This window comes from Lonchura striata, chromosome 15 (assembly GCF_046129695.1).
Source record: "Lonchura striata isolate bLonStr1 chromosome 15, bLonStr1.mat, whole genome shotgun sequence".
In the NCBI taxonomy this organism is placed as follows: domain Eukaryota; kingdom Metazoa; phylum Chordata; class Aves; order Passeriformes; family Estrildidae; genus Lonchura; species Lonchura striata.
The window spans coordinates 8,621,892-8,644,236 of NC_134617.1; the positions used below are offsets into that span (position 1 = coordinate 8,621,892).

The window sequence follows — 22,345 nt, forward strand, 5'->3', positions numbered from 1 at the left end:
GCCAGCTGAGTGGGATGACTTAACCCTGTTGGACAGTATTTTTCACTAACTATAATAGTTAATCTGCCAGCGGAGAGAGGAAAATTTTCTTCTATTGTCAAACACAGTTAAACAAAGGAGGAAATTTCTGCAGCTGATGGGGAATTGTGGAAATAAATGGAATATGGTAAATGGAATAAGGTGCATTCTTCAAAATAAATCCAATTAAACCTAAACTGAGGGAACTGAGTCAGAGCAATGTCCCTATGAGTAAAATAAGCACTGGGGTTTAGTGTGGCCTCAGTCTCTGTCTCCTGAGCAGGTATTTTCTTCTGACCAGGCTGGAGGGTCCTGGTATGAATTTCCTACTGAAATCCTCTGAAATATTTGCACCTTCTTCACACCCATTCAGTGGTCGACTCCAAAAATACATTTTATATGCAAATGGCAGAGCCTAAGGCTTGGATTTCCTTTCAGGAGTTGGTAGCAGAGTCCAGGGCAGCCAAGTCCTGTGATGTTACACATTGCTGAATTTGTTCAATTAGATGTATGAATTAAACATACATTTACATATGGAGAAGCCTGACAAGGCTTTGTGGAGTTTAATTTACACCCTGAAATTTGCTGAGCTTTGTCTCTTACCCTGCAATTCTTGCAAAGAACACCCAACCCCACTTACCATAGTAGATTAGAAGAAAGCCACTCTCTCTTGGGTCTCAGGATAATTTTGTCATTTGGGGTAGTTAAGGACACCTCAGGCTTGGGCTGTATCCTTCTGTAGCTACAAGCCATCTGCTTGCAATCATTCCTTCACAAATTCACTTCTCTGCTATCATCAACTATATCCTTATTAACTGGAAATGAAGCTCACTACAACAAAACAAATCAAAACAAAACAAAACAAAACAAAAAAAACCCAGAAAAACAACCCAAGCAAATTTTGCCTAAAACCAACAACATACCCTCAAAACCCCTCCTACAAAGATCAAGTCAAGAATTACTTAACCTAAATTCAGCCAAGCTGTGGGTACTGCTGGGCTGGGCTGAGTACAGCCTGCTCCTGACCAATCCTTCTTGCTGACTCCTGCTGCTCCCTCAGGCTGCACTGGTGTTATAAAGCCTTCCTGCAGCTATTTAAAAGGAGATCATTTTGGATTACAAGACTTTTCCTAAATTCTTCTATTTTCTGGTACTTATCACTTGCTGAATTTTTGGATTCTTCATTAGGAGCAGCAACCATATCAAAGCAAGAGTGGTTACTAAGGATTGTCAGGCTCCAAATGAAAGCCCAAATCCCACAGGAGTTAGAACAGTGAAGATTTGTAGCCTACTAAAATCTAAGACCTAATGAAATTTCCAGCGTCCCCATTGCCACGAAAATGTATCACTTCCCTTCAACAAAATGAAACTGCCATACCTCCAAGGTTTTCTTGCACCCAGCCAACTGTAATTTCTACTTTACATATATATAATTTGCTTTTGTTATAAAACTCTGAGAGATGTATTGTCCACCTATCACTGTCTTCCAGAACCTCCAGCACTGAACTGATAATGCAACCGTTCATAGAAATACTCCTTACTCTCCACCATGAACTCCTTGGGGCAAGAAATTATTTTCCCCCTCTTTTTGTGTGTTGTGTCTGACACAGCAGGGGCCAGATTCACATCAAGCAGCACATAATAGGATGTATAGCATAATGAGTGGTAACAAGCAGAGTGGTAAAGGATGTCATTTAGTGGATACTGTCCCTGTGATTCACTGATGGCAGGTTTTTTATTAAACAGGCTTTTCTTCACAGTTTCTTACTGATCTAAAAGTCTGTCTCTATCATTATGCCTGTCTGGGTCTCTATTTAATGCTTTCCTACTGCATCGCCTCTTCTCCTGCCCCTCTTTCTCACACTGCTTCAGGGAGCTGGAGTCCCTGTGTCTTGTCTTCTTTTCTTTTCTTTTCTTTTCTTTTCTTTTCTTTTCTTTTCTTTTCTTTTCTTTTCTTTTCTTTTCTTTTCTTTTCTTTTCTTTTCTTTTCTTTTCTTTTCTTTTCTTTTCTTTTCTTTTCCAGTTTCACTTCCCAGCTTGGTAAGCAATGTGGACAGTCAAGTGCTTCAGACGGCCACAGTGGGACTGCTACCACAGAGAAGCAGATTTGCCCCTAAACCAGAGATGATCCTCACAGCAACACACTTCAGAACACACTGCAGGAGCTATACAAGGCTGCTTGGTATATTTCAATTAATCATCTTGCCCTCATCCCATCTGCCACCTCTTTGCTTTGGTCTGGCTCGCCCAGCTCCCAGTTTCAGAGCACTCAGTGCAGAAGAGCAAATTGAATCCAATCTCTCAGCACAAGCTCTAGCATCTGCTGGGCCACACTGGGATCCCAGCACGGCTGCTCAGTCCCAGCCTCATCTCTCTTGTTTGTACCACAGCTCCCATTGGACCAAATGAAGAATATATTCATTGATTTGTACCTGAACTCGGAAGTTGCACATGCACTGCGTTAGAAATAACCAAAATAGCTCTGCTCTGTGTGGAAGTACCTTTGGACTGTGTCATGTCATTGTTTGCAGGGCAGCAAAGCCAGGAGCCCCAGCTCACCCTGGGAGCTCATCTCTGCAGGTCAGAAGCAAGTGAGAGATGCAAGTGCATAAGTGGAGGGATGGGAAAGCAAAACAGAAAAAGATAGGCAAAATTCCAAGGCTTATATCATGTGTTCCTTTGAATAAGAACCACATTTATATGAGAGTTAACATTCCTTAAAAGCTAGCAAAATTTAAACAGAAGTAAAGAATCAGAGCAGTGTGTTTACCTCCATCAGTCTTATCTGGTTTTTATAACAGAATTTCTCAGCAATTCATAAGTTTTAAAGAAGATGCTTTTAAAATCATAACCACGATGTTTGATTTGTCACAGGTACTGAGGCCAGGGTGTTTTCTGGCACAACAGCCAGAGCAGGAGGCCAGGGCAGGAGGAGGCAGCACTGGAGTCAGGCAGTTCCAAGCACTCTCTGATGAAGAGGATGGAGTCCCAACAGCCCCAAGCTGCCCTTTGATACCACAGGCAGCTCGTTGCTGAGTTTTGTCCTGTGTTTGCCCCTGGGGAACACCTTGTCCTGCATAGCCTCTCTCTGCATTGGCCATTCATGGGTTTCAGCAATGGTGCGCAGCAGTTCTTTAAATGAGATATAACTGTACCAAATGAGATATAACTGTACCAAAATCAACTCAGTGAAATGATGAATCTGGGTAAACGAATGGAAATCCTAATATCCACCAGCCCAGTTCCACTCTGCTTTCTTTTGGAGGATGCTACCTCAGGCATTCACTTATTTGACATTCATTACTTTTTCTGGAGCCCAGCTGCATTGGCTCTACCCCTTATTTCTTCTCCTCACAGCACAAGTCATTTTGATGCCTGCATAGCTCTGAAACAGAGCAGCCATTTCTTCCTGCTCTGCTAAGCCTGGTCCTTCTGCTGGAGAAAATTCATGTGCCTACTGTTCCCATCCATGCCTGGAAAGGGGGAGGGCTGGGCTATGTTTAATAAAAAATATCTTACACTGTTTACTGACCAAAGAGTTGTTCGACAGATGCTCCATTCTTAGCCATACTTAAATTATTCCCTAAGCAAACAATACAAACTGCACACTTCATCTTACCCAACACAAAAATAAACAGAACATGCAAAATATATGGTTCTGGTTTAAGTTCCCATATAAAGAACACTGATTTCTACTTTGCTTAAATATTTTCTGTATAATGTTTACTTGGTAATTTATTCTTTTACTGTGTACAACAAATTAAATGTCAGAACCTGTTTATTTTATGAATTTTTAAGACTAATAGTGAGTCTCCTATTTCAGCTTAAATAATGTTGTTGATGAGATACGTCTTGATGGATTGTATAAATAAAGCCAGATACAGAGATTAAAAGAACAAGAGTTAGGTTTTTTTCCTTGTTTTTCTTAGTTTACCAAAGAGGCAAGTCAATAAGGAAAAGAGCTCTATTTTCCCTAAAACTTCTCAGGTGTTTGGGTCTCTTGTAGAGGTAAGAAAAGTCATTACCTGCAAGATCACTGCAGATCTGCTTTGGGTCCTCCTACCACATCCCCCTGTGTCCTGTCTCGGATGCAGTCAGGAGCTGGAGGGATGGGGTGGGGCTGGAGCTGGGTGTCCCAGGGCACTGGGAGCAGCCCCCTCCATCTCCCAGTATGGCTCTGGGGCCCCTGGGACACCAGGCTGGGAGCCACTGAGGACAGTGCAAACCACAGAGCCCCTGCTCCTTCCAGCCAGGGATGCCTTGGAGGGCTGGATCCTGCCACTCCCAGAACAACCTGCCCAAGTGGCCACTCTCCAGATGAGATGTAGGTCAGAGGAGTGTTAAAGAACACAGAACCATGGAGTGGTTTGGGTAGGAAGGGATCTTACAGATCATCCTGTTCCAACCCCCTGCCACGGGCAGGGACACCTCCCACTAGACCAGTTTGATCAGAAATGGTAACAAAGCTGACAGGATTCATGCAAAATGGCTCCTTTATTTAAATAACTCTTTTACCAACGTTTGTTTCTTATGCAGCAGCAATGCTAAGAGGGAGAGAACATCTCTTGGATCTTCTTCTCACTAACACATTCCAAACTCAAGAGAAAAGACCTGTAACTGAGACAAAGAGGATTTCCTTTAGTTCTTTTTGTATCCATGTAGGTTGCTGAGTCTTTTCTCAGTGAATTACAATAGATCACTCAGCTCAGGATCTCTTTACAGTCTTCTGGAATTAGTTCCACTAAAAAGAGATGGAAATATTCCATTCATGCAAGGGGTTAGGAGAAGATTCAAACACTCAGCGTGAAAATGAGCAGTTCATAAGAACAAAATTACTATTTCCTCTCCACCCTGCCACCAAATCTGCAGCCAGTAGTGGGCTCAACCAGCTGAAGTTAAGGGCTGTCTCACGTTTCATGGGAGCTGAAGGAGTCACCCATCATCATCTGTTGGGGGTCAGACCAGATACTGAGAAGACCTCAAGGCTCACGTAGGGGCTGGGATCCCAGCAGGAGATGGGAACAGCCCTTGGGAAGGAGCTGAGGTCCAACCTCCCCTGTCAGAGCACCCCCAACCCCACCCAGCTCATGCTCCAAGGAAACAGGGATAGCTCTGTTGTGCTGCTCTGCTGCTGGGAAAGCCAAACACACTCTCATTCCTGTGCATTGGTTACTGCCTGAGTCTGCTCTCCACTGATGGACTGAGCTGTGTGACAACACTGCCTGAGGGTTCAGAGCTATCATCGAGGGAAGTGGCACATTCAGGGCTTGTTCACTGGGACTCCGAGCTGGAAAATGCTTTCAAAATCCACTGAGTAGAAATATAGAGCAGCAGAAGAAATGCTGCCACAGTAGGGACGGAGAAAGACACCTGTGTCTTCATCCAGAAAAGCCAATTTTTATTCTTCACAGCTCATATTTTTATGGTTTTCTAAGGCATCATGTTTAATTCTAATTGGTTAGTAACTTATGGCAGTTCAGTTCATTGGTTAGTAATGGCTAGTGTACGTGTCCATCAAAAACTTTGGTCTCCAGGGATGTTTACCTTCTTGTTTCCTGGGAAAAAGATGTTTCACATGGGTAGAATCCTTCTTCTCACAGGTGCAAATTGGTTCCCACAGGAATAGATTGTTATGCAAGCTGATTCTCACTGTTACAATTCCTTTCTCTCAGGGACTTATCAGTCTAGCTGTTAGCTGTACCCAGCCAAAGCAGCAAATCCTGAGCCATGATTTTACAAGGCCTTTCTTTTTTGTCAGGTTTTACTCATATCCCACAAAATACATCATAAAATGACACTTTGAACATCACTGTCAACAGACCCAGTATCACAAATACTTTTATGGCATGTTTGCTTGAGAAAGAGACTGTGAAAGGCATTATCCTGTGAATGTTGGTATATTTTCTTCTGCAGGATGATACAGCACAGACCTATCAATGCAAGCCCCAAGGCTGGAGCAACCCAGATTATCTTGAATATCAAAATGTACAATCATGCATCGCCTGCAAAGGCAAAAAGATCACTTGGCATTGAGTAACTACAGCCTCATTATCATTGTAACTTAATTATTATTTTTACTGCAAAGCATTTCCCAGTGTCAGACCCACAATCATCTCTGAGTAAGAGGTTTATATTCCTCTTCCTGTAAATCAAACTTGGAACAAATAAAATTTTATGAAACTTCGCTGACCTCCTGCTGTTGCTTCTGCATTAGCTTGCCCCAGCCAAATCCCCGTGTGTCCTCTTGGACAAACAGTCCAAGTCCTTCCACCAAAATTACACACTAAATTTGCAGACCCCTTGTTTTTCACTATTCCATTAGAGAGTAGAAACAGCATAAGACTTATATAAGGAGTGACCCCAAAACATGAGAAACTTGCAACCTCTGCACAGATCACCTCTGAACTTGCAAAGGGCTCAGTTAGTTGGCTAACAGAAATATTTACCCAGCTAGAGGGAAAATACTCAGCCACAGATTTTTATCTAACAGTGTCTCTAGTGACAGCTCAACATGGAATTTGTACTCAAAGGGGTAATTTAACTTCAACAAGCTTTTTCTACAAAGAACACTGAAAATTGCACTTTCTCTGGTCGATGCTTTCATTGTTTCTGGAATAATGTTCTCTTAGTGTATAGAAGATTACTCATAGTTTGTTACTCATATTATTTACAGACATAGGTCTCAACACATACCCAGGTATTGTGTGTACCACTGAGATGCTGGAAAGAAAAACTGCTGAGATTTCCACCTCTCCAAGAGGGAGAGAGGTTTGAACCAGTTCCCAGATGTCACATGACAGTTAAAATAGAATTATACTCATGTTTTTATTCAAATAACTACTCTAAAATTACAAAAGATAAGTACTACCTTTCAGCATGAATAAACTTGAATACATGCTAAAAATAATCCCACATTAACTCCTGAAGTCGCTGCCTTCTGGAAGGTGTAAATGGATAGAGCTTGCTCTAGATGTTTTACATAACCACATGTCAAAAAATTCAATAGAACAAAAATTGCATATCTGAAAACTGGATCTGCAGCTATTTGAGAGGTAGTGTCACTTATTTTTTTTTTTTTAAACAGCAACTCAAATCTTTTATCTAAGATGAAGATTTTTAATGCAAATAATTTTTTTTTCCTCTGGTGGCATAAAAAATTTAGGGGATGGACAAAAAGGTCTAAAAGAGTCTAGGGATTAAGGTACAATTTTCTCACCCTCACTTAGAACCATTTGTACTTAAGAATGTGAGTAGCTCTGATGAAATCAATGAATTCCACTGCAGAGAAAGGGACAACTCAAAATCAGGAGGGCAAGTAGTGTCTGAGCCACTTGTAATAAATGTCTTGTAATAAATGTCTTCCAGTGGCAGACTGTGGTTCCAGCTATAAACCAGAATCCTCTCCTTTTTTTATTTTTGCATATCACAGCAGATTTTTACCTGAGCCAGCTGGTAACAGCACAGGACATCACCTTTTGGCTCTGCTGCCATGGAGGATTCTGAGGCTGCTGCAAGCTCAGAGAGGAGTTATTTACTATCTATCACTTATTTCTTATAAATTTCTCTCAACACAGCTGTGCGTGGCACGGGGCAGAGGGACAGCACAGCAAAGCTGCAGCAGCTGTCAGGGAGTTTCTTGAGGAAGGGCAGGGCTGGGCTGTGTGTGTTTCTCACAACCAGAGGATAATTTCCATCCTTGATTCAGGCATTGCTTTCAGAACATACATTTCACCAGCAGAATGTCTGGAACTGTGAATAATAAAAGAAGCATTAACCCAAGTACACAGATTACAAGATACAGCACAAACAGCTTCATTTTATATGCAAGGGTGGGTTCTGTAAATCCAAGTAAAGCAATATCATAAGTAGGCAAAATACAATACAAAATGAATTTGTAAGTATTAAGCAAAGAGTTTGAGAACTACTGCAAATGGCAACTTCTGAGCATTTAAAATGTGAAAGATTATGCCTTACTGGAACAGAATTCCTCAGGACTCATCATTTGGGCTGTAGTGTCAAGCACAGAATCTCTAAATACCTTGGCCTCACTCTGACACTTCTGTACACATCATAATTACAAAGACATGTTTTCAAAAATTATGGTATATATTATTATAGAACAGTTGTACTTCCCAACAGTATAGTGGTATCCAAATTCCAAGCTGATAAATGTGCAGTGAGACTCCTTAATGTTACTCAAAGTTCCAGTGTCAGGGAGGAAATTACTTACTGGACCAGTTCCCAGAGAGAGTTTGTAAATTCATTTGGGGTCCCTAAACACTGTGCATGTGAGCTGGTTTTCAATATGTTACAAGGCTCAACACTGAATAATTGGGGAAAGAAATTCCCTGTAAAGATCCCAGGATTGGATAGCCTTTCCAACACAGAGTCTTCCCCTGTAATGTTCAACTCAACATCCATAACTGGTAGGACAGACTGACTTAACTTTTTGTTACTGAGATTATTCAGCTCATAACTCCACAGCTCTCACTGCTCTGAGCTGGTTCTGCTCTGATGACTTCACCCCCTGAAGTATAAATGCCTGCCTCATTTGGACATCAAATACCATGCACTGGGGGTGGGAGGGTTTTGAAGGTCCACAGCTCACCCTTCTGTGTTCTGACACGCATCAGAAATTCTCCCTGCTCCAACTGGAGCAGAGAAATCCCAGCACAGGCTCTTTCACAGCCAGTTACTGCAGTCATGCATTTGTAAATCATTCTCAGCTGTGGATATTTATGATTCAAACATTTCTTCTTTTATCAATAAACATCCTTCAAAGCTGAGCCTTTGCTCTGTAACTAACTTGAATTTAACAAGCAAATTTTAGGCCTTTTTTAAAGACCCAAACAATATGAATGTACAGTTAAGAATCTTTATCTTTGCAATCAGTCATTTGTCATCATTTTCGTTCTCTCTACTTTCAATTTTTAGCAGAACTGTGTGATATTATGTCTTACATAATACAGACTGGATAATTACCAAATGTCCCATTTGTTGTAGGTCATTCCCACAGCTGCTGATGCTTAAACTCTTGCCTCCTGTTTCTCCATGAGCAGGCATCCTACCAAGTTTTGATGCACACAATAGATTGGGTAGAGAAAAAGAATTGCTTTCCTTTAACAAAAAAGGAAAGAAAAAAGAAAAAAAGAAAAAGAAAAAGAAAAAGAAAAAAAAAAGAAAAAGAAAACGAAAAAGAAAAAGAAAAAGAAAAAGAAAAAGAAAAAGAAAAAGAAAAAGAAAAAGAAAGTTTTGAACTACCAGAGCAAAACATTTTAATTAGACTTGATAAATAAATCAGTTCAAAGAAGTATCAGAATCTTTCATGAGATGGCAAAATTTATCCAGCTGTGAATTTGAGGAGTGGATGCCAAAGGCAGCCTGGAGTCTGGAGGAGAGACAGGAAATTATATAAACAGCTGCAGGAGAAGAGGGGTTATTTTATTTACATGAGACATGATAAGCAGCACGGCCCCTGGCACAGGGATTCACAAGGAAATTCACATTGCAGGACTGTCAGGGACTGACACTTTGGATCTTGAGGCACAGAATTCCTGGGGCTCCCACAGCCTCGTGTTTGGGAGGAGGTAATGAGAGCATTTGGTGAGCAAAGCCAGTCATGGCTCAGTGGGAAAGGCACATTGTCATGTCAAACTATGAAGATGCAGAACTTCCAGGAGGGTTTCTTTTTCTTTTTTCCTGCAGTTGTTTTGTTTAGCCAAGTATAATCTGTATTTTAAAGCAAACAAGATGGTGATAACCAATGGGTCACCTCATTCTCTCACAAGGGCTTTGTGAAAGGGGAAAGTTATTGTGCTGCCTCACCAGAAAAGATGGTGATTTGAGTAAGTCAGCTCAATTGTCTGAACAATGTTCTGCAAACGAGTGAAAAAAAATTGTATCAGAGAACAAAGGATGAGTCACGCAGAATTACTCAATAAGAAACAGCAAGTCAACTTCCATAGGATTTGGGTGATGTGGATATCTCCTGAAATTATGCTTCACTGCAGCATCAGTCATGATGGAAACAAGACACACAGCAGTGAAAATACTCTGTCATTCCGTAAGTGGAAAATTTCAGGTGACAAAAACCAAAGCACAACTCAGTCACAATGTATTTCAGATAGCTCGTGTAGACTCTGCAAAGTGAGCCCAGAAATCTCCCAGAGAAGTCTGAGGGGCAGTGATGCTTTACCCACCAAACCCTCAGGAACAAGAGACTGATGGCAGGAATGATTGAGGCTGGATTTTGACACTTGAGCATACATAGAGTAGGTGTAGAGAAGATTACAGTTATGCACACAGATGGAAGAAGGAGATCACTGGAGAACAGAAGTGTGACAGTATTAAGACAGATAAAGTAATTTATTTTATAGGAAATGATTATGCAGCTGAGAATTATGGTGTGATTTCTTTTCCATCAAAGTGAAAAGGAAAGAATATCTGATTTTATTCCACATGATCCACAAGATGTGTCATGTGCTTCTGATGGAGTCAGAGACATGAAATGGTTTAGAGAGTGGGTGAGCATTTGGATTTCTACCTGATTGACAATGTGCAAGTCAGGGAATTGGCCCAGCATCAATGAGTATCTCATTAATTTTGGCATTAAATACTGTCAACATTGAAGGAAGAAAGTCATGTAACAGGTTCACAATCAAGACGTTGCCCTATATTTGAAGAATCAGCATTCAAATTAATATAATTTTACTAATTCCCTGTCACAGGCTTTGCCCTGTGGAAGCTGAAACAGTTCTTATGGTTAAAAGTGGGGTTTTTTTAACCAGTGTTTCTCAGTGTCCACTTAATCTAGTGAGAAAACATTAAAAAACCCCAAAACTCTGCTGGCACTCACCCACTGGGAATTATCTTGATGTCAGCAAGAGCTTCCACCAAATCTGCCACAACAGGGTCTTCTGCTCAGAATTACAGGATTTTGTATTGCTTTCCAGCACAGATCAGAAAATATTCTGCATTCAGGTGCTAATGTTTCTGTCTTTTGTCCCAGGTAAGGTGTGCACAAAGCAGGGCTGATTCCCGCAGCAGAAGGGTTTGTATTCGTTGTGTTCTGGCATGCTGAGGCCAAATTCTTTCTTTAGACAACCCAGTTCTACAGAAATTAAAATATAAAATCTGGAATTCTGCTTGAACAAGATGGAAGAAAACGAGTCTTTAAGGAGGAGAAGCAATTTGAGGTAGCTCAAAACTATTTCAGAAATTAATTGACTTTGAAATAATTGGCAATGCTATCTAGGCACCAAGTAGGCAATTATTTATTTTATGAAGTAAGACATCTAAGGGATGTTGAAATTGGAGAGCAGAATACTTGTATAAAATATATGGGTTTTCCTGCTAGTTTTCCATAATGTTATCTGTAAAACACATACACACAGTGCAAAGGCATCAGAGCCTTTTTGTGTATTCTTCCTCTGCACATTAGAGATGGAGATATTAAGAGCTGAGCAAATTGTCAAAGGAAATGTATATGCCTAAATTCTCTTTGTTTGAGTAGACTACATATTTTCTGAGGATCTGAGTCCAGAGACACCAGATGGTTCTTTTTTCTCAGATATTTAGGCACCTACACATGCAAATAGGTGCCCAGCAGTATTTTCAAGCATGTCCAATGCTTCATTCTCTAAATAAGCATTAAAAATATTGATGTAACATTTTCATCCTACGATTTTTTTTTTCTCTGAAATATCAAAGGAAAAAATACTTCTATGGAAATTTTTAACTGAAGAGATGAGCACCCCCAGGCTACAGAGGGGGACCACACAGATATTTCTGCCAAATACAACACTAGACAGTTGAAAGAGATGGCAGCAGCTCTAGGAACAACCTGGCACTGGAGGAGTTAAAAAATGCAATTACAGAGAGATTAACAGCTTCAGCCAAATTTAGTTGTGTTGCAACCATGTAGTTAAACATCTCTGTCCCTCCCTACCTTCCAGTATTCCCCAAAACTGAATGGGGACACAAAAATACACTTGGGAGGGGTAATTTGAAGTTCAGCTGATATTTACCCTACAAAAAATCAGCAAAAAACCCTGAACCCCAAGAAGAGAAGAAGGAAGCAACTCAGAGAGGAGAAGATGAGAAGTATAAACACTAAACAAAAATACCGAATTTACTCCCCCTTTTCTAGGACCATGGATCTTGTGTAGCTTAATGACACAGCTTAACAGCCTGTGCTGGGCTCTGCTGAAGAGGAATAGGGTGTTATTTCTGTTCTTGAGAAGAATATATGTTAAGAAGAATATATGATGTTTTGTCCTAGAGATACTTTTTTTTAGATTCCTGATACTTGAGTAAATTGATTTATAGCAAAATACAGAGGAAGATGGTCTTGGGGAACAATTAGGGAGTTTTAAAATGCAACAAAAAGTTACAAGGAAAAAAAAATCTCTTTGCTATAATTGATAGTTTTGTCTCAAAGGGAATTAACAGAATTTTATGACTTTGATCTTCTGAAGAATGAGGTTCTTAACTTCATTAGTCATTTTGCTTCAGTTTCAGCATAGATGCCACAAGAGAGAAACCCCCAGCCTTTTAAAAGAGGCAATCCTCCTACATTTGTCACAGCTGCCCTACTGAAGTTCAGTTCAAGAGATCAATTAGAGATTTTGTGCAGAAAATCCATTATAATTAATGAGCATTGATAATTAATGGCTGGCCTGATGTAGCCTTTGAGAAGGATCATAGATTTTCTCCTTATGATCTTAATGCAACAATTTCACTTTATGATCACAACCTTTCTATCTACTTAAAAACTTAGCAATGGGTTAAATGATAGCAGGAGTTAGATAATTCCACTATTAACCAAAGTTAAAAGCTCTTTAGTTTGCTGTTCTTGGAGACTGCACTAACTGTTCTGATTGTGAAGCATGAATTTTAATAACAATACTGTACTGTACTCCTCACCTGCATAGGTTTAGAACTAATTAAAATACAACAGGAATGTATCTGCTTCTATCTAGGCAAGGAACATGACTGAGTAACAACATCTTCCATCACCTCAAAAGAGCCATCTCTTGCTAACACTGCTTTCCTCTGCAAAATTAAAAATCAGGTAAAGTTTTTACTTTGCTAATGGGGGAAATTAGTTGCAAGTATTTATATTTGCTTTATATTTCATGCAGTTTTATGAGCACTGTTACAGGTGGGAAAAAGAAAATACTGTCTTTCTAACTGATAGTGGAGTTTGAGTTTCTCAAATTTATTTCCATGAAATCATGGCAATGGAATTAAAACCAATTTTCTTGCTCCATGAAAGAGCAGGTATTCCCAGAAGCAATAAGATCTTAGATAACTAAAATAACCCTTGTCACACCCTGATAGATTTTATTGGCAGGTACATTCAATAAGCTCAAGGAGCAGAGCGGCGTTGCCGAGTATTTTAAATGCAGGCGAACCCAATGGGAAGAAATGACAATGTCTGACTGCATTCAGAAGGCTGAATTATTTCTTTATTATAACTATGCTAAAATACATTAATATACTATACAAAAGGAGGATACTAAAACTACATACTACTTTCTCTGACTCTAACACCACTCGTGACCCTCTCTGAGAGCCCAGCCCCAGGTGGGTTGGATTGGCCATCAGCTCAAACAATCCTCACCAGAATCCAACCAAGCAACACCCCAGGTAAACAATTCTCCAAACATATTCCACATGGGAAAACAAGGAGCGGAAATAGAAATTGTTTTCTCTTTCATTTCTCTCTGTGCACCTCTGTGAAAAATCCTGAGAGAGAGGAATGTGCTGCCACAGCCGAGGGCATTTCCAGCTTTGCTGGGGTGGGCAGTGAGGAGCAGGGCAGGAGCATTTCTCCAAGGCTTCCCAAGGCACAGGCTGCTCCTGCACGCTGCTCTGCCATCCCTGTGGCAGCGTGGGCAGGCACCTTGCCTTGATTACTGCTAATTACACAGAGCCAAAGGCACGGAGCTGTCACAGCTGGGGAAGGACACGGAGGACGCAGGGGACCCAGGGGGGTGAGCTGTGCCAGCCCCGGGGATGAGGGAGGGTGGATTCCCTCCTGCAGGCATTGCCAGATGCGCTTCCCACTCACAAATCTCCTTTTCCACCTCTCCCTGGCAGCTGGGCTTTCCTCTGCTCTGGCTCTCCACCAAGGTCTGACCAGCAGCCTCTGACACGAACAAGGAGAGGCTGCTCCAGGGTTTGTGGAGACACTGAGGAATCTGGATCACCAGAAAAAATTCACCTGATTCAAGGCTGGGTCTGCTCAGGCAGGGACAGTGCATTGTCGCTTCTATAATAAAATTTATCTGAAATAGAAAGTGCTGACAATATGTAAATATGTAACATTTGTATTATCAAATCGCTCTCTGGGATTCAGACTCCACTACAGAACAAGGGATAAACAGACAAAGAAACCTGATGTACAGGTGTAAGAGCCTTTTGTCTCCCTTTTAGTGTGAATATCTTCAGTAAGCAGCACAAATCTTTCAGATCAGCTCTTCTGTAGGAATGGAAATTACAAATTTACCCTTCTCTTGTACATCTGCAGGTGTTTTTAGAGAGCAGAAAAATAAGGATGAGGTTTCTTTTATCAATTAAAGACTTTATAAAAAGAAATTGAAACAAAGTTTTTGTTCTGTCATGCTTAATTTACTTCAGTTTGGGCACACAATATTTCAGCTGATGGAAACCTGGTCTCAACTGAGGACAGACCATCCCCTGCTATGGGCAGGCCCTGTTTTCAGAGGTGTTCTGTGTGTTTTAGGGGAGGTTTCTATCATAACATCAAAAAGACCCTGGAGTTAAAAACAAGCAATGTGATTTCTTGAGTCAGACTGCTCTGAATGACAAATTAGAAATCACAAAACTGCTTTTCTTTATCAAGCAGCACACAGGCAATTAAACTCCCCAATCCCTGGCCTGGTGGGGAACACTGTGTTCAATTTTCCTTTAATTTTTTCACAGTCATAGATGGAAATACATCTTAAAGCAGTAGCCAGCCACACTGAAGGACTGGTGCTCCAGTGGGATGATGGTATAACTTTCCAGAGAGTGTCAACAGCTTATTAAGATTTCAGCTTCATCACCCCCAGGGTTCAGCTCCATCTTCCACCCTATTTTAGATGGTTCTTTAGTCTTTTTTTTTTTTTTTTTTAATCTTTTAACCACATCAGAGCACCTTGCTACCTTTACTGATTAATCCTCTGGATCCCTGCAGGGTAAGGAAGTATTACCAAGTCTGTTTTTCAAACTAAGGAGGAGTTTGCAAACTGAGATATTGCAAAATAGACATCTTGTTGCCCAGAACATGACCAGAGACACCCAGGTTTGGCATGCAGGCAGGGAGGCAGGAACACCATGGGCTGGGAAATAACTTCCCTCTGCATGTCATGGGGATCTCCCAGGTTTAATAACTCACCTTATTGCTTGCTGTTGACTCCCCTCAGAATTTGCAGTTAATATCAACCTTAAGAAAAACAGAGTAAAAATCAATGACCAGAGAAGAAAGAGGAGCCCCATCTCCCCAGGCTGTCACCTGCTGCCTGACAGCCACAGCTGCCCACCCCTGACAGACCCTGCCCAGGGCTCAGAAAGAGAGGAGGAAGAATTTCTGACGCCAGACAGGTGAGTTCTACCAGCAAGAAGCCATAAATAAAGACATCCTGGTAATAAAAGAACCCTGTGATGATCTGTGAAGCTTCACAACAATCCTTGGCTCACCCCAAACACCTGATACTGGCAAAATTAATGTAGGAGGGCGATGCCAGAGGATTTCTGCCTGAGAGTTCAACACTTTTTCAAGAGATGATGGTGACCCCCAGCCATTCTTGGTCTGAATTCCTACAATGAAGTTAACATTACAGTTAAATAGGAAGTTTTGCAGCATACCAGTGCACAGTGCACATAAAAACTAACAGTGCACATAAAAACTAACAGTGCACATACTGCCAGTGCACATAAAAGCTAACAAAATCAGCCACTAAATGGAACCAGTGGAACAGGCAGGAGGAGGGTTATACACACAGGTAGGGGATATCTTTTGTGCAGCAACCTGGAGGAAGACTGCTTTTAATCTTTTCGAGAAGAGACATGAATAGGAGACAGGTGAGAAGCACAATTTTCCACAGCCTCCCCAAATCTCCTTCTGATCTCCAGAGGATCTATTCAGGATGGGACTGATACTGCCTCTTGTTCATATTGCAAGTTGGTGAGGGACTGTAACACCAGAAGCAAACTGTATTCAAAACTGAAACCTTGTAGTGAGTTGCAACCCTTCATCCTTTCTTTTCTTACTGAAACTCAACCCCCAGTAATTTGGGTTAAACGCTGGCCGTGCAGAGCCAGTGAACAGCACACAGCCTTGTCACTGCACACTGCTGCCCTTGGAGCTCCTCCCTGTCCCAGAGAGAGCCCAGGAGCATCCTGTGCTGCCGGGCCAGCACTGCCCTGCTCCTGAGCCAGCCATGCAGGCAGCACCCCAGGGCCCAGCCGAGGCTGAGCTGGCAGCCCTGGGCTGGGTGAGGCTTTTCTCCTGCTGCAGAGCCCAGCCCAGCATCCAGGGCCCCTTTTGTTCCCAGCTCAGCTGACAAAGCAGCTCTGTTTGACTCGGGATCTGCTGGAGTGTAAAAGAGGAATCAAAGACAACTTTACAACCTTTCTCTACAATTAAGCCTTTTGCTTTTTCTCCCAGAGCACCTCCTGCTCGTGTTCTACCTGTGTGGATGCGTGGAAGCTGCATCCCCAGGAGTGTCACTGGGTGCCCACCCACATCTCCTCGCTGCGTGAAACTCGATCGAGCTGTGCTCTGTCTTCTGAACACACCAAGAAGGCAACTGCACAGAGAAAATGACAATTTTTGTCAGGACCCAAGGAATTCATGCATGACCACACAACCTTTCCCCAAGGGTGAAGCTGTTCACCCTGCAGAAGCCCCAAGGAGCTGGGCCAGTGCAGGCAGGGCAGGGAGGCTGGGATGCTCCCACCATTCAGGTGACATCCAGAGTCATTCCCCTGCACCCCCTGGAGCAGTGGCAAAGCTCACTGGGATGGCAGGAGGTGTGTGCTGCTTATTGCCCAGCCTGTGCCTGGATGAACCACAACACTCCTCCCAGCCCAGAGGAGAACAAAGGATCTGGATGCAGAACTGAAATTAATACACACAAGCTCCCTTTTATAGAACGCAAGAATGGTTTGGCTTGGAAGGGACCTTAAGGTCACCCAGTTCCACCCCACTGCCTCAGACTTCTCTGGAAACTTCCTAAATGTTCCTGCTTTAGCTGGTGCAAACACGTCCTGAGGAACCTAATGGCGGAATTTAGTTTGAAATAGCACACACAAGCTCTTCTGAAATAAAGCATTTTCATGACTTCTGTGCACTTGAGCCAATTTATTCAGGCAGCCTGCCCCATATTTAAGAACCAAAGGTAAGATCCCCACATTAGGTGTCTAGTGCTAAGTTTTAAGGCCCTGCGCTTGAAAATATGTTCCTAAATATCTGAAACTCAGGCACCTGGAAATAAGTATTTGCCTTTGGAGTGAACAAAAAAGGAAAGCATCCCTGTATGTTATTTTTATTTTCTTTCCTTTATATGGTTTTAAGCTGCTTTTATGCGGCACTGGAAAGTTACAGCCCATGATTTGTTGCATTCTGGTCTGCTAATAGAAACATCCCCCTGACTGCTGCTCACTCTGCAGAGCAGGAGGATCGTAATGCAGATTGTAAATGGTTGCATTACGGGGAAGGATAATGTTTCTTTCCACTTTCATTTCCCTCGGTTGGTGTTTATCGTGGCAGGGGTTGCGTAAGCATATGAGAGAGAGATCATGCATTATTTACCAGGCTGGCACTGGGGAAAGGCTCCAGCCTTTCAGAGTGTGGATGGACGCCCAGCAGCTCCCACCTGCTAAGATTTGTGCTGTGTTTTGTGGGAGCTTGGCTGGAGGATTGTTCAAGCAAACAGGATCACCCTGCCAGCCTGGAGAGCAGCAGGGATGGGGCCGAGGGACACAGGCTCTGCTCTCTCTGCTCAGCTCTGGACACTTCATGGCAGTATTTATCTCACTCCTTGGCAAGACTGGACCAGAACTGCCACCAAGTCACCAGAACCATCAACCAATTCCTAAAGATCTGCTGGGGCTCCAACACACCTCAACAAAATTTCTTGCTCTTGAATGCAGCTGTGGGCAGACAAACCCAGAGATGGGGGGGCTGACACAGGAGGAGACACAAGCCTTTCCAGCCCCAGGATTGTCCCCACGATGCCACCGGGGCCAGTGATGCTGACCCAGTTTCTAAATGGGACAGGAAGTTGCAACACTCTCAAGTTTATTATCATTAAACTCTAACCAGGGTTACAGGCTCTGCTTGTCCCTGCAGTGCTACTGCCAGTGCACATAAAAACTAACAAAATCAGCCACTAAATGCTGGCAGCCTTGGGAAAGAATTTTTTTTAAAAATCCCAGAAACCAAGAAACAACCCAGTGAAACTACTAAATAAGGAATAAGTTAATGAGGAAAAATTAAAAGGAACTGAAGACTTTAAATACTCTTCCAAATTAAGGAGAACAAAGGGAAAGGATCAGCTCTTATTTTTGCAATTAAGGTGTTGTTTACGGCAATTTAGCTGTTTTAAGATTAAGCTTGGATACAGTGCCATGGAAAATACATCTTATTTACTCCCAAGACTTCTCATCAGTTTCTGGATGAGCACCAGCCAGCCAGCCAAAAAGCAAGAGGAGCTCTGAACTCCCTGTAAAACACCCTGAGGAGTGATGCCCACACTGGGCAGCTGCACTGTGACCACTGGGAGCAGCCACAGCACTGGCACCAGAGCTGAGCTATGACACCTTCAGGGCAGGAACCTTCCAAGGGTGAGAGAGAACTTTGTGTAGGAGCAAAAGGGAAAAATAAAGATTCTGCTTCTGTGTCTATGTGCAGCCTGCATGTGAAGAGGGGTGGGAAGAGGCTGCTCAGGGGGGCTCCCTGTGTGCAGGGCAGGGATGCAGCCCCATGAGGCTGTCTGGGGGCATTTACCAGGCAGAGCAAACAGCCCTGTCCCAGCAGCAAGGGAACCATCCCATCCTGGGACAGTGCCATCCTCCCCAGGGACACAGCCAGGGAACGCTCCCACGGGCTCAGGGGAGGGAGGGATGGAGGTGAAGGATGCCAAGGAGCCCCTGGCAGAGCCCTTTCTTCTGCACCACACTTGCAGGGGGGAAACACAGCAATGTCCATGACATCTCTATGCATCTTTGGTTGCATTTTCCTCCTATTACAGAATTGAAAACATTTGCTGAGAACTTGTATGAAAAACATTAAGACTGTGCACACTCCTTGTAGGATTCAGCCCCAGATGCCTTCTTGTTTTTCCTACATACAAATAAAAGCAATAAAGGAAATAAATAAAAAAGTATGTAAAGCTTTGTTAAAACAGTTCAGAGAGGAGAGAGCTGAAGATGGGATGATGCTGGGAAGACATTCAGCCTTGCCATGCTGCTGCTCACAGAGTCCCCTTTGAAGGAGGCATGAAAGGAGACTTTGCAACATGAGAGTTCAAACTCTGTGGCTCTGTTGATTTTTCCAGCCCCCCCGGCTGCCTGCCTCGGCATCCAGTTCTTTGAACCCACAGAGTAAATAGGTGAAACTCCCGTGGCTCTGCAGGCAGGAGATGTGCTCCAGGGAGGAGCACTGGGGGCAGGCAGGAAAAGCTCCTGCTGCCATCCTGGAGAGCAGCATGAGGCACTCAGAGCACTTGGGCTGAAAAACGGGGGGAAGAGAGAGAGGGAGGAACAAAAATCAAGAAAACCTTCCAGAGAGGAAGACTTCCTTGGGAACGACAGGGCCCCAGGACTTGTAAGTAAACACACAGCTAATGCCTCATCTGAGGATGGATGCAGGAGGATGCGAACAGGAATGTGACAGAGATGTGTCAGCTTGCTACCACCCAGCAGAGCTGCTGGCAGCTCAAGGGGTTTAACTGGAGCACCTGGAGATGGCAGGAGATAAGGAACATGCTGACCAGGGCCTCAGAGGGTGTTGATTTGATTTTATTTAAATGTAACTGACCAGAAGATTTCTCTTCTCTTTATTCGCCCTCTTTCAGCAGAAACATTTATTATGCTAAGTGAAATGTTTAACCACTGGCACTGTTGGCTGCAACAGCTCATCATAAGCAGCTTTAGCATTCTCTGGGATTGGCACCCTGGGGCTGGAGGTGGCGTCTTCCTCTGCCCAGTTATTCTTCCTCGCTCCTCTTGTCTCCCCTGCCCATTTTTCAAGTTGCAATGCGTTAAAATAAAAGTATTAACGGCGCTTATCTTTTGCATGGGAGACTGTGAGAGCAAGCTGGCGAGCAGCCAGGAGCTAATAGCAGCATAAAGCAATTTGCTGAAAAAAAGAATTAACATGCTAATTGTCAGGCTGGAGAGGGTGCTGCGGATCACAGAGGAGTAAAACAAAAAAAAAAAAAAAAAAAAAAAAAAGGACATTGATTAATCTAGATTTAAACAATAAAGAGCTGAGGAAGAAAGAAGGGTTGTGAGGCAATTTTCTTTTTTGTCCCGTTCTCTGCTACCCTCCCCCAGCTCAAAACCTCCAGCCAGAGCCTCAGGCAGTCACGGGAATTTATCCGAAGATCTCTTCCTCTCTAGCAGCGGGTCGGTGCCAGCTGCGCGGCGGGCTGCGGGGCGGTGGGCAGCGCCGCCCTGCCCTGGCACGGAGCTGGGGCTGCTGCGGGGCACGGCCGGGCTGGCACAGCCCCGGCCCGCAGCGGGCAGCCTGCCCCAGAGCTGACCCTCGCCCGTGCCCAGGGAAGCGTTTTCGGTGCTGCTTTCCCGAACAAAGGGACATCGCTCTGTTGTTTTTTATTTTTTTTTTTTAATTATTATCTTTTTAATTTATTTCTCTCAAAGCAATGAAAGGAGTGCCTGGAAAGCTCAAGCAGAAAGCTCAGCCTCTTAACAGCGGCTCCAGAGAGCGCCGTTAACTGGGATTAAGAAAAGTCAACTAATGCTTCCCAGCGCCAGGATTCCAGCAGCACGGAGCCTCCCGAGGCGGAGAACCGCGGCGGCGAACCCAGCGGGCTGTGCCGGCTGCCTGTCCCCGCGGATGCCGTTCCAGCCCGGCTTTGTGAGCATCCCTCGCCCGCAGCGCAGCGAGGGGCGCTGAGCGCGGCCGGCCCGAGCCGCGGCCGCTCCGCCCCGGCGCTGCCCGGCGCTCGCAGCTCCCGCGCAGCACATCCCGCCGGATCCGCACATCACATCCCGCCGGACCCGCAGCACATCCCGCCGGACCCGCAGCACACCCCGCCGGACCCGCAGCACACCCCGCCGGACCCGCATCACACCCCGCCGGACCCGCAGCACATCCCGCCGGACCCGCAGCACATCCCGCTGACCCGCAGCACACCCCGCCGGACCCGCAGCACACCCCGCCGGACCCGCAGCACATCCCGCTGACCCGCACATCACACCCCGCTGACCCGCACAGCACATCCCGCCGGACCCGCACATCACATCCCGCCGGATCCGCACATCTCCCCAGACCAGGCGTGCTGGGGGAACAAGGACACGAGGTACCTGTATCATTTTTGATTCATATTCGTGGATAAATGCTGTAAATATGAGCCAAGGAGGTTTAAAAGAAAGTCACTGAGCCATGCAAGTGAATTGATTTGTTTCAGACAACATGCGGCTGGGCTGCATCCTTTTGCAAGCAGGAACATTATTTCTTTCCTATGCCAAAGACTGACTGCGTTTGCCCTCCCGTTTTACTTCTGTTGTGGAAGAAATTTAAGCAAGAACATGTATAGTGAATTGCTGAATTCCACCAGTGCCACTGAAGCTCACCTAATGATTCAGACCAACACGCCCTACCTGAGCAGCACTCCGAGACCCGTGAGCTCCTCTGCTCTTTACATGTCGACAGCCAGGGTGTTAAAAGAAGGGGAAATAAATAAGCCAGACCTGGTGACTTACATCATTCTATTTTTCTTTCTGTTCTTGACTGTGACATTCATTGTGTTCTTCATAAACTGCCAGCTGAAAAATTCTTTTTTTGCTACTCTTCCTTATGACAGATCGCTCAGGGAGGCGAGGAACCCGTGGAGGACACAAGCTGTCTGACACTTCTCATTCCAGCAGAAGCAGGCACCACAAGCCCTGTGCAAAAAGGAGCTAGTGCCATGTGCCAGTGCATGGATGTGACCCCCTTTAGAGTAGGGGGCAGGAGGAGATTGCTCAAAATCATGCTGTATGCCAATCTGAGTAGCTGTAAATAAAAAGCTCTGTTATGAACTGAAGAGAATGCTTTAGCAAATTTATACAGTTTTTGCAAAAAAATTGC

General features: G+C 43.8%; 1 protein-coding gene and 1 long non-coding RNA gene across 3 annotated transcripts; one reads left to right on the forward strand and one right to left on the reverse strand.

Moving 5' to 3' along the window:
- Positions 1-4,493: 4,493 nt before the first annotated feature.
- On the reverse strand, positions 4,494-21,962 carry LOC110481053 (uncharacterized). 2 transcript variants are annotated; one of them, XR_013340830.1, is made up of 6 exons: positions 21,877-21,962; positions 16,717-16,835; positions 15,422-15,469; positions 9,001-9,135; positions 7,459-7,767; positions 4,494-4,635 (listed from the first exon to the last, which is right to left on the reverse strand). It is a non-coding gene; the product is annotated as an uncharacterized LOC110481053 (long non-coding RNA). The 2 variants fall into 2 exon arrangements; XR_002467195.3 differs by lacking the exon at positions 4,494-4,635 and having other exon boundaries at positions 7,161-7,767.
- SMIM32 (small integral membrane protein 32) lies at positions 19,664-22,296 on the forward strand. Its single transcript, XM_031506010.2, has 2 exons — positions 19,664-19,855; positions 20,914-22,296. Exon 2 carries the CDS (start codon positions 21,805-21,807, stop codon positions 22,123-22,125), a length of 321 nt encoding a protein of 106 aa, XP_031361870.1. The 5' UTR covers positions 19,664-19,855; positions 20,914-21,804; the 3' UTR covers positions 22,126-22,296.
- The last annotated feature ends 49 nt before the right edge of the window (positions 22,297-22,345 follow it).

Bases quoted from the DNA above. Each gene is read 5' to 3' on its own strand.
- SMIM32 (XM_031506010.2), top strand. From the start codon at position 21,805: ATGTATAGTGAATTGCTGAATTCCACCAGTGCCACTGAAGCTCACCTA.